Source organism: Cyrtonyx montezumae, unplaced genomic scaffold (genome assembly GCF_038088225.1).
Source record: "Cyrtonyx montezumae isolate F1298 unplaced genomic scaffold, pur_monq_1.0 scaffold_3, whole genome shotgun sequence".
Lineage (NCBI taxonomy): Eukaryota > Metazoa > Chordata > Aves > Galliformes > Odontophoridae > Cyrtonyx > Cyrtonyx montezumae.
In genome coordinates this window covers 45,403,154-45,415,835 of record NW_027072034.1, presented here as the reverse complement: position 1 = coordinate 45,415,835, position 12,682 = coordinate 45,403,154, and the positions used below count along the sequence as shown (strand labels likewise).

The 12,682-nt window shown below is 43.4% G+C and overlaps 1 protein-coding gene across 1 annotated transcript in view; it reads left to right on the top strand.

Annotated features, from left to right (window-relative positions):
- The first annotated feature begins 404 nt into the window (after nt 1-404).
- SCML2 (Scm polycomb group protein like 2) overlaps nt 405-12,682 on the top strand; it is a 67,760-nt gene continuing 55,482 nt past the window's right edge. Inside the window, exons 1-2 of the mRNA XM_065741373.1 lie at nt 405-491; nt 10,933-11,040. Of these exons, the coding sequence (XP_065597445.1) occupies nt 11,019-11,040 (22 nt within the window). The 5' untranslated portion in view covers nt 405-491; nt 10,933-11,018. The remainder of the gene's footprint in view (nt 492-10,932; nt 11,041-12,682) is intronic.

Below are 12,682 nucleotides of genomic sequence, written 5' to 3'. Positions count from 1 at the left end.
CTGTAATTGTTTGCTTTTCATCAACTGCTGCTAGTAGGTGAAGGTGTTACAGATCCGTTTATCTTCCGAATTACAAGAGAGCTTTAGAAGTTTATGTTGTTTTGCTGTTTTTACTGGTGACAGAGGGTGATCTTGAAGACTTTCTCTTGAAGACTTTATTCTGACTGCTTCTGAGGGCGCTACTTTAAGTGCAGTAGCAAGCGCGCAGAACACTGGCAAAGCTGGATGAATTCGACGTCCAAACTGAAGAGTTCGGTGCTTTATTCGGTATTTATTTGCATTTACTCTCTTTTCCACTCTCTCCCCTTCCACATCGCTACACCCCAGCCCGCAGCCACCCGGCCCCCCGCAGGTACGGGCGAGGTCAGGCGGAAGGGGGGCGGCGGGGCCAGGCCGGGCATGCGCGGTGCCCCCGCAACATGGCGGCGGCGTGAGGCGGCCGGCGGCGGGAGCCGCTCGTGGGAGGCGGGGGTGCCTCTGCCCCCGGCTCGGTGAGTGGCGGCGGGCAGGGCTGCGGGGCGGGAGCGGCGGGGCGGGGAGCCGAGCGGGAGCGGCCGCGTCCGAGCCGCGGTGGAGGAGGCAGCGGCAGGGGTCGGGTGCGGCTGTGCCCGGTGTCCCGGCCTCCGGGGCGGGCGGCGTTTGACAGCGGGGAGCGGGCGGCGGAGCGGCTCTCGGGGAGCGGTCGTCAGGCCGGCGGGAGCCTGAGAGGGGGCTGAGCTGCCGGAGCGCGGAGGGGACGGCCGCGAGGGTGTCCGGGCGAGGGCTTAGCATGCAGGTACTCTTCAAGAGATATAAGGACGCTTCGTGTGTTTTGGCAGATGTTTTAAGTAGAGCTTAGTGCTGGGCGGTGCTGCGAGCACCCCGATGTGGCTGTCGGTGTCCTTGGTCGTTGCAGAGGAGTTGGAGCTGATGGCCTGCAATCCCCTCCAACTTAACAACTATACGGCACTATGCTGTGCAGGTTTGATGGTCTGACTTGCGAACGACTTTTCACTGCAAGCTGGGGCATGATTTTTTTTGTTTTTAATCATTCAAAGAGTAGTAGCCTTAAGTAGCAGCCTTAAATTTTCGGGTGTTTAAAGCTGTCGTGCTGCATCTTGCTCTTTGGAGGCAGCAGAGGAAAGCAGTGTGTGGGACAGCCGGTGTAGGACCAGCGGCAGTGCCCGTGCAGGTGGCAGGGTGACAGCAGGAGGGCACCCAGCAGCAGCCGTGCTGCGGCACAGCACGTTCACATCGGGTCATAACCAGGTGAGTGTGCTGCGGATTGCCATCAGCTCGGGGGCCTGGCAGTGTGCAGGGGATCTGCTGCCTGCCTGGGGCAGGGAGAGCTGGCTTTCTTCCTTAGGGCATAGTAAAACCTAAGCGCTGCTTCAGGATGATGCCACTTGAATTGATGTTAAGAAAAAACAAGTTAAAGGTGCTTTGGTTGTTACTTTATCTATGGGAAGTTTCACGGTAATGCAAGCAGGAAGACTGTAAAGTTGAAGCTGCAATCTAGATGTTGAAGTATTTGTAGGGCTGTTGAGTGTAACAACGTCTGAGTATTGAAGTAGTGTTCACTGACTTTGCTTGAGACATAGCTGACAGAGTTGATGCTCTAGTTCTCTCATTGCTCTAAATAATGCAGCAATATTTATGTAGTATCTGCCAGGTTGCTTGGTAATAAATATTTTATAGGAATGTTCAGGTTCTGCAAATAAACACATGCATGTCTGGCTCCATGTGATACACTCACAGTTAGAAGTCACGTAGGTACACAAATGCAGCTCTAATGAGGTCATTCTTAAAGTTGGGCCCTATGGTAAGTGTTAATGCAGGGAAGACTGAGAAAGAAGTGACAGTGTTCTAGAAGATATTTCTTCAGACTCCGTGTGATGCTGCTTTGAATGTGCAGGTGCCTGCTTTCTTTCCTCCCATTGGCAGATGTGCTGCTGCTGCCCTTGCTATGTGCAGTACGCTGCCCTGGTAAGACAGAGAGAGGTACAGCTTTCTGGAGTGGCCGCCTGGGTTCAAATGAGGCATCAGAGAGTGTTTCCATTACACAGCCAAGTGCAATTTGGTTTTCACTAGTGTGAAGTTTGCAGTTCTGAGAGTGCATTCATTCCTATATATGCCTAAAAGTTGCATGTATGAAATGCCAGCCCTGCTTTACTTGAGAGAACATGGAAAAGACTGAAGCAAATGCAAAGGGCAGAAGTTGCTACCTACACTTGGGTTTCCTTTTCTCACAATTTTAACTCATTGCTTTCTTAATATTCAAATTGGATTGTAAGCTGTGAGTGAGCCATGTTTGTTTGCTTTATTGTTGCAATCTGTATGTGATGAAATGGAAGACTGAGGAGAAATGGAGTCCGCAGTAGTTATTGCTTGATATTAATCAGCATTGTTGATGGGTAATGCCCATTGTCATTAGCTGTCCATGGATGCTGCAGCTGGCTGTCTTGTCAGGCTGCCTCAAGCAGGGATGGGCAAAATACATGTTCACATAATCTCTAAAAACACCACAGTGTAATGTCATATTTTCTAAGTCTAACTGTAAAACAAATGACAGGTGGTGATGGGGATAGTGCTTCAGCAAGTCTGCACAAGGGAGGCTGTTGACCAACTCATTGACCTCTGCATCTGCTGGGAATGTGAAGTTCTGTTTGTTCCCATGTGACAGAAGTAGCCTTAGGCGCGTGGTTTTAGTGCTGATTGCTTATTCCAGAGATTAACATCTTAAATGTAAAGGATGATGCTGTCAGTATTCTTCAAAATGTCAGACATGCCTTGTAAGTGGCCCAAGACTCTTGAGACTTCTGGCATGTTGGAAGAGCCAGCAAATCCTCTGTAAAGTTGTTGAGGCTTAATAGAGCAAAAGTGGAACCACAGAAATGTTAATAAAGATATTTGTACTTGAACACTGCAGATATTTTCATTGCCTATCATGGTCTTGGTATTTTTTGCAAATGCTCTTAACTTTAATTTGACTCTATGTAATTCGAAGTCCCAGAATGTTTATGTTCTGATACATGTTGATGAATGTTTGTTTTTGTGTGTGTGTTGCTGCCAGCTGACTTGCCCTATGCAGGCCATTGCTGTGGAGCAGCAAGAGAGAGCTTGGTGAGCGACCAGCTCAGCTTGCTCCTTGCACTGCCATAAGCTTGTTTCTTTTCTCTGTAGGCTCTTCGCATTGTTGTCCTGCGAGATGGGCAAGGGGCCTTGTGCCTGCTGCTGCCACTAGGGCCTGGTGCTGTGGCCTTGTCCTGTGTCAGGTTTACAAGCAGCAACCAGCTTGAGCAGCGGTGATGACCCTTGGAGGTGCTTGTATCTCTTCCCTGTTAGTACTTATGCTTGGTTAGTGAGGAGATGGCCAGGATGGATGGGGCCCTGGGCAGCCTTTTCTAGTGGTTGGCAATGCTGCCCATGGCTGGGGATTGGAACTGGATAGGCTTTAAGAGCCCTTCCAACCCAAGCTTTTTTAGGATTCAGTGATTCTTTAAAATAAATCTGGAGGAAAGTCAGGAGCTGCATTCACACTGTTGAGCATGAAGGAACTATCTTTACGAGGCTTCTTATCTCTTTTGGGTAGGCTTGCTCAGATCCTTTCTCTTGTACATGGTAGATGTGGGGCATGGGTATGTACAATGGGATTGTTTGTAGTGGAGGGGACGTGCTATCTCTTACGTTATCATGGGGTTGCTGTCACCGACAGTGACGCTTTTACTTTCTATGTCCCAGAATCACAGAATATCAAATCCAGTATTATCTTAGACATGAATGAAGAAATATGCAGTTCTTTGATATAGTAACTTGTGTGTCGTATCAGCCCTCTGGGTTCAGGACTGATCTGCAGATGACTGCTTTATAGGTAGTATTTGATTGTTTTTCATCTAAACTGATATATCATTCAGAGTGTGCTTATTGCAGTTCTCCCGTGTGGTCTCTTGCTACCTTTCTGGATTATTTGCAGGGACATTAATATCAAAGTATTTATGAAATAATTAAAACCTTTAACAGAACTTCAGTGCTCTTTCACTTGTTCTAGCAAAGGTAAAATGGTGCCTAGATATCTTATGTCCAGACTAATCTTCAAGTATATTTTCTTCTGGATTTGTTAGAATAAAGTTGTGCACAGCTCAGGTATGAGCAGTGTTTTTGGACTGTTTTTTTCCCCTGTATTTTTCTCATGTATTTTCTGCTCAGCTCCCTATTTGGTATGTTGTCGTCTAACAGCAAGTAAGATGTTACATTAAAGGTAGATATTCTGGTTTAAATAATTCGATGCTATGCTTTCAGTTTCACAAATCAGGTCAAATTCTACTTAACATACCAAGGAGATCTGGTCCTTTCACGAAAGGGATGAACTTCTTTTATGGGAATCCAAGTTTGTTGAATCTTCAATGTAATATGATATCCCTTTTTGTACAGGGCAAAGCTGAGGTTGAGGCTTTGGTCATTTGTAGCATGCATTAGTTCAGGGAGCATCTGAAGTTTATGGAACATAGAAGAGAATAGCACTGTTTTAATGGGGTACATATATGGAATGAAGCACACGCTGTTATTTATGTTCTGTATGGAATCTACCATAGATTAAGGCAGGAAGGTTCAGTGCAAGGAGTGCAATTCCTGGGGCACTTCTGAAAGCCCATTTGAAAAGAACAGCTCATAAAAGTGAGTCTTGTACGTGGAGGAATGCGAGAGGGTATCAGAGCGGATGAATTTGGTGGAGCTTGTTACTGTTGCTATCATCCTTCTGGGCTCACATTAAAAGGACTGTGCTGTCCCTGGTGGTGCTTATAGGACTGAATCTCTCATGTCTGTATCCACTTTGAAAGGTAGGCAGTGTAGGTGCACCTGCCTTGCAGGGCATTATGTTGTTTGGGTTCTCAAGCAAGGGTGAGGGAGTGGGGTAGGGGAATGAGTGACTTTTCATAGATTTCTGCATCAAACCAAAGGTGACTGTGTTTCTCTAGTTACTCTGCTGGATGAGCACAAATCTGGACCATGGAGATCAATTTTCAACTCCATGATACATGTGGGGTGCTCTTTAGTCCCACCTACACTGAGCTTCCACAGTCTCTTGGAATCAATGTAGCTGAGAGAAAGCCAGGACTGTCTAAGAGGCCTGAAGACCCTTTCCTAGCAGCTCTCTGCTTGTCTTTCCAACTCTTGTTTTCCTGTGTGCACTTGCTGTCCTACTGCTGCTTTTAAAACTACTGCTGTTGCTTTCTGTCTGCCAGAGGTGAGTGAAGAAAGTCACGTAGGGATCTCTGGCATCCCATTCTGTCCTGGGCTCCGGGCATCTTTACTATGTTTGCAATAGCAGTTTCTTTTCTCCTTTTACCTGCCGTGTTTGCATGGTGCTAGAAGTGTGCGCAGTGCCTCAGAGAGCAAACAGAGCTCTCTGCTGCCTTAGGGCAGGCTGAGCTGGTGGCAGGGGAGGTGCATTTGGGTGTCTTGAGAATTTCATGCAGCCGTTGAGCTCCTTGCCACTGTTCGTTGTGCAAGATGCTTGTGTTTTGTTTTTTTTTTATACATTGTTCAATGTGTTTGCTCCACGAAAGCAATTTGGGTTAGGAATTTGAACAAAGCCAGGTCAAAGAATGATGAGAAATGTTTGCAGGAACAGTACTCCAGGAAACCGGAAACAGCACAGAGGCTTCAGTGAGTTGAATCCACCAAAATGTTGGTGCTACTGCAAATGCGTACCAGCAAACCACTAAAGCTGACAGTCTGACTTAGATAGAAACGTAAGTGCTGCAGCTGTATTTCTGATTTATTTGTATCTAACATTAGAACGGCCTTTCATGTGGGAAGACGGGCGTTTTAAGAATATTTGAAGCTGTTAATGGGCAGTCAGCCGCTGTGCTGAACTGCTGACTTCACACATGCCATTTCCTTTTTCAGGTTTTTACAGCCCCACATCGTCTGACTTTTAAAGCAGGATGGGGGCGTGCAGAGGGGAGAAGGTATTTTTATTTTCCATCGGTAGCCGTAGAACAGCTCCTAACTTTAATATTACAGTTAGATTAGTAAATGTTGAATGTATATGATGTTGATGCTAGCTACGTTATTTACTTCTGAGACCTAACTTTTCTGTTGTTCACATTGATGAGGGTATATTTTTTGTTTCAGGAATTTGGGGGACAAATTTGTGGACTAAGTCTTGTTAATATCGCTTTTTAATGTGTACAGTGCCTGGCTCTGTGCCGAATAATATACACCTCGTATGGATTGAGAGTGTTTGATTTTTGTCTTGAAGTGTGTAATTACAGTTGCTCACATCCTGAAGCAGATCGTAAACTTACCTGCGAGGAGGGCGGAACATTTACAAACAGTATTTTACTGCTGACAGCTTCGAAGTTTGGCTGTGCCGCTCACTTCATAAATAGTGAGCAGTGCGCTGTCAGTACTTTCTGAGGAATTTTTGAAGCACAGTACGTTTCTTCTTGATGTTTTTACAAAATGATATTTGCAAAGCAGTAGTTATTTACTCTCTTCCTTTACCAGCTTAAGAAATATTCAGACTGAGTTGTATATGCGGCTGGCTAACATTTGCTCTTTTGGAAGCCTGTGGTTTTTTCCGAAGGACAGGCTCTCTGAGCTCTGCCAAGAGTGGGTTCTGGTCCCTCCATTTCTTAGAAGCTCTGCCACAGGAAAATGTGGAAGTTTAATTTCCTTTCCTGGAAAGATTCTCACTTTTTATTTATTTACTTATTGCAGAGAATGTGAAGGAAAGGAGATTCTGAGTTGGATTGAGTTTCTTGTCAGAACACCAACCGGTTATAGATGTGTGAACATAAATGAAAGGAAGCCTCATCTCTAGATTTTGTTTTGAACTCTGAAATGCACGGCACCAAGTCACATTGATATAAGCTGCACAGCTTGTGTTTTGTAATCAGACAGCGCATTTGTGCGAGTGGAAGGTTGTTTTTCCTTTTGTCTTACGAGGTACTGTTTTTCTATAACAGTGCCACAGTGTGTGCTCATGAAAGCGTTTATGGATGGCTCCTGTTGCAGAAATGGAGAGGTATATGCTACTGAGTTTTGAAGTGTGTGTGAGGCTGCTCACTGGGCAACTTGCCTGAAAGGAAATCTTCAAGGAGACTTGGAAGTATCAAATGTTACAGCAGTACTCTTTGTAGCCTTATTCTGTTTATTTGCCTCTTTGTGGCACCTCTGGGACTTGTGCACATGGTGTGAAGCAGTACTTGTGTTTAAGAGATGACAGGTGAATAGAGGAGTAGGTGAAACAAAATATTCCCAGTTCAGAAAGAGTCATTGCAGAGGACCACAGCTTGCTGTGAGGAGCTGGAGCTGCATCCTTGCTCAGGGGCTAGGAGGGCTGGTTCTGCTGCTCGGAGATCACTGTCTCCGTCTTATCTCGAGGCCGAGCTGCATGGTCCCTGACACAAGCACCATAACGTGTTTGGTGATGCTAAGCTCGCAATCCGCTGGGCGCTCAGGCTGCTTTCATGCGTTCTCTTTATCTCTGTAATCCCGCACTGTGTGTTTTTATGAGCAGGCATGCTGTCAAGATAAACCTGCACTGGGAAGCCCTAAATATGCATGGCTTTTTTTTTTTTTTCCAGGACATTCATCTCACTTGAATGCCTGGAAAGATAATGGAGATGCGGTCGAGAGAAAACTGAGAACAATTGGATATCTTCTGTAAAATACTGGCTTCTTTGCAATGCAGCAATGTGTGTCCTTAGAGTAATTCTTTCAAAATTAGAAGAGTGATGTGAGACAGAAAAATGTTTTCCTGTTTGCTGACCCCCAGCGCTGTGCAGCAGCGACACGAGGAGGGTGAGGGCTGAGGCTTGTCTGACAGTGCATGTCCCTCTGACAAAGGGCTGGCGCAGGGGGAGCTGGCTGCTGGGAGAGACTCGGGTGTTAGCATAAACACTGCAGTAAGGAATTAAAGGGAGATGAATGCTTTCCACCTTTTTTTTTTTTTGGTTTGGTTTTATTTTTTTGCTTGCTTGTTTGGTTTTTTAAAGTAGCTGGTGTGAAGGAAGCTAATCATAGAGAATAAAACTCAGCTTGCAGGATGAATTGAGGAAAAATGATGTAACTAATACAGTTGATGAATATGGAATTCTTCCCCATATTATATGATGAGTTCAGTGCTTGTGTGTTGGTTTTTTTTGTCTTTTTTTGTTCTTTTGTTTTTTAAATCTACTTGATTAATTTCTTAACCTCAGCTATCATAGAATGATTAAGGTTGGAAAAGCCATCTAAGAATGTCTACTCCAACCACCAGCTCATCACACCATGCCTACTGCACTGGCAAGGGCTGAGGTGTACCTTGGGCAGCAAAGGAGGTGACCACACGCTGTTGGCAAGTTATTGGCAGCCTCAGTGTTGTCCCTTAGCCTGCCCTCATGAAGGAGCTCATCTTTTCCTTCAGACTGACCCTACTGTTTTGGAGGTAGTTGGTTTTCTTTTGTCTGTCATTCAGAAGTTGTTAGAGACTCATAAGTACCATTCTTGGAATGTCTTCTGTGACCAATGTCTCTACCTACCAGTTACTTTAATAGAAACTGTAAGTCGAGTGCTGTATGTGTGATCAGGTTTTCAGCAGCACCTCTTCCACATGGTAATACCCTGTCTTTCTCTAGTTCAGCCCACGCTCTCAAAGCTTTCTGTTGCCTTGTATTTTTAACAGGCTGGTGGGCATGCTGTAAAACTGCCTATCTGCTGGAGCAGGGGCTAATGAAATGCTGGAATCCTTTTTATGTCCTGACAGACACTCCGGTTGTGCTAAACTTGATGACTATCACTACAGGGTTGGAATCTTTATTACTGCACCAAGTGCAATCTGGTGCTTGGAACAAAAAGATAAAAACCATGCACTGTTTTAAAGTAATCTGTAAAAACAGTTACTTTGACTCCGTATCACCTTTCACAATTTATTACTCACAGCGGAAAAGCTTTGAATTTTTGGGGGAGTCTACGAGAGCATCATGTATTTCAAATTTATTTGATGGCTTAAAAGGATTTCTGTTCTTAATCCCGATGATCACTTATGCCGTGAGTGCCATTGCGTAGCAAAACCAGCTTACTTTGTCAGTGCTCGGTTTTATTTATAACTGCTTTCAAGTCTCAGTTCCTTGAGTTTTTGTAATAAATATCCAGCGCGTTCGTGTACTGCCGACACATGAAACGCGTTCTTCAGTCATTTGACTTTCAAGAATCATACTTATTTTTAGCGACAGGACCTGCACTGTGTGAAGTTTTTGTCATGCAGTCTACCACCATAGTGTACAAGCTCCTCAAAATTTCACTGAAATTTCACAATTTCCAGGAATATAATTGTCTATATGACACACTTCTTATTATATGCAATATCGGTGTAATTCTTTTATCAATATGTGAATATAAGATTCAAGAAATTCTAAGTAGATTTCTTGCTTTTCAACTACTGTTCTTTTTTAAATAACATTGGAAAGGTATAGCTTCTAAAAATGTTACTTCTGGCAAAATTCATCTTCGAAAAGGTTCCGACTTACTTAAGTGTACAAAAAAAATCTTGAACTGCTGCTGCTGATATAAACTCTGACCTTGTGAAGCTTCCTTGAAAGGAGGTGATCAAAGAAGGGAATTCAGAAATGTGAATATACAAGGCCTGCTCTGGAAGTAATGTCTCCTATTTTATGATGTTGGCCCACAATATCTGAGGCGGATGGTGGTATGGCACTAAAGGTTGAACCTTCACCAATACACTGAGATGTGTTGTTGTTGTGTGACAGATGGCAGCAAAGATAAAATGGCTTCTGACGTGAAAGTACGTATGGAGCACAGGTGTAGAACTGAATTGCTCCATGCAGAAAAAATGGCAACCATTGACATTTATTGAGGCTTGCTGAACACTGATGGAGACCAGCCAGTGGATGTGAGCACAGTGAGGCAGTGGGTGGTGCATTTCAACAGTGGTGTCAGTGGGCCACCTCCACTGGTGCAGATTGTTATGAGCACAGCGTGAAGGCTCTTGTTCATCACTGGTGACAATACATAGCTCTTGGTGGTGACTGTTGAAAAAGTCTATTTTGTAGTTGAGAATTTGTTCTATCAAATAGTGTTATTGTGCTCTTTGTATCAGTTGTAGTGTCCATGGAAATAAACAGGAGGTGTTATATTCAGAGTGGCCTATGTATTTCTACGCATTATTACTTGAAAAATGACAAGTGAACTTGCAGATTTTGTTGCTTTAGGGATAAAAAGCTTCAAATGAGTATGTCTTGAATTGAATGCAGTCAGAATTCCCAAAACTAGATGCTGGAGTAGAACATAACAGTAACACAAACAAATGTTTTTGCTGTGTTAAATTGGTTTCACTAAGTTGTCCCCTATAGTTTCTAAAAAACTCAAGAGTGTGTAGATTGGCAGTCAGCTTCCTCTAGTGGGTTCTCCCAGCTCTGCTGTAAGTGGTAATGGCCAGCGAGCAAATGCAGTGAGCAGTTGTGCTTTTGTGTAGATTTCTTACATCCATGTTTTGTTCACCCTTCCCCTGTAGTTTGGAAGGAGTGTTTTATCCAGGGGTGCTTAAAGTGATGGTTGTTAAACTCTTTGCATGCAAGTGGTTGTTGCATAAAAGTTTTTCTTCCATTTTTCAGTAATGTTTGTGGGGAAAAGAGGGGAAAAAAAGGATGTTTTATGTCTTTCTTTGTGTTAGAAACTCACTGCAAATGCAAATCATTATACAACAAAACACCTAAACAAATGAAATAAAAGTTTGAGTTCTTATGTACCCTTGCTGCTTTGACACATCCATTGTTTATGAATGTGTCCATGCTGGTCTTCAACAAATAGCTTGTTGAATGTTTGCAACATTAAACCAGCAAGGTAATTGTAAAACAACACAAACGCACACAATCCTCCTTTCCAAAACAAGAAGACCCAAACTCTAACAACCCCCCCCTAACTTTTTGTATTATTACTCCACAGGAAACTGTTGTACTGAAAGGAAGAATTAACTGGTCTTTCAACTTCAGCCTTTTTATTGTGAGAGGGAAGATCACACAAGTGTTACCATGGGGAGAACCACAGCTAAAGGTGAGGCCTGATAGCTTTTATCCCAGAGGAAAGAAAATGGGGATCCTGCTGAACTGCCTCTTCTGAGGTGGTGGGCTATTACTTGTCAATTAGTATACTGTGAAGTTAAAGAAGAGAGGTACTGAACACAGGTAGGTTTAAACTCGACATTGTTTTAGAGTAAGTATGCTGAATTCAGGTTATCCTGGAGTTCTGTACAGTTCAACCAAGAGAATTTTGACCTGTGGCAGTCTTGAAGTCATTATACTATTCCAAAATTGAAGAACATATCTAGATGTAAATTAAATAAAATGTAGTTCTGTATTCAGTAACTTCAGAAAATGTAGCAGGATAGCTGGGTACTGCCTGGAATAATTTTTTACTACAATGAATAATAGTGTGTTAGCAGCTGTCTTCTGCAGGCTTTTGAAGATAAAATGGGCACTTTTAAAATAAATTTGTCCATGATGCAGTGTCATATGAAGGTTTGATTTGTGCTGTACTGTGTCTGCAGAAGTTACTGTGAGTTGAGTGCTAAAATGTGTGAACTCTAACAAGTGTGTTTGGGTTGATGAAACAAAGAATGTAAAGCAAGAAAGACCTACTCTTTGAAAACAGGTTGCTGCTACTTTTCAAACCTTTCAGATGGGTAGCTTTCCCCTATAAAAGATCCCTAACGTTTCTGTACTTCTCTTGAGCTTTGCACCTTCTGCCTCAACTGCTTTCAGTGCTCATGTGCTCCCTCGGTAAATAATTGTCTTTTGCTATAATAGATTTTCTGTAATGGCAGCAGTCATCTCTTTAATTGTTGCACCACTCATTTATGGAGGAAGTCTGCCCCCTTCTCTTGTAGCTTTTCTGCATGGCTGTTTTCTAAATGTCCTGAAAGAAATATTCTGTTCTGGGCAGATAAGAATCCCAGTGGGGAAGCACAAAAGGAAAGGGAAGGAGGCTTTTTAGATTTACTCCTTCTTCACAACCTCAGCTGTGTGCTCTGAGGTTTGGTGAAGGGTAGCTAAAATATACTCACAGCCCTACATGCTGGGGAGTGAAAGCTGCTTGCTGATCTGTGGTAAATCTCGGGCTTTTTTTAGCAAACTTCATATGAAGGTGACTAACTGCTTGGCATGGGCAGAGTAAATCTTTCTGCACCTCTTAGGTGTTTCCTGTCCTTCTCAAAGAGAAACATAATTTTTGTTTTTTAGAAAAGTAGTCCTGCTACGTTTTGAACACAAGCTAGAGTTGAAGACTTTAAGATGACTAAGGAAAAGCTGTGCGTATCCTGAAAGCATGACTGTGAACTTTTTTCCCCCCACTGGGCAGCAAGTGAATAGGAGGTCTTAAATGACAAATATATGCTTCCTCATGTATCATGCAACTCTGAAACATAATGCTCACAAAAATGTGGTGCTTGCTAGTGTATACACAAAAGAATCATCTTGTTTGCCAGAAAGTTAACTCTTCCCAGAAAGAAGTGTTTTGGATTTTGTTTAGTATCTCAAAGAGGAAGCTGGAGTTCAACACAGGACTTCATTAGGGGAACTGTAAATTGGCTGCCAGGGTCATCTTTACCAGACTATATTCTAAAGGTACCTTTTCTGGTTGTTGGTTGTTTTTTTTCCCCTCCCACATTTACAAGCCAGTAAAGATAACTGATTTCTTC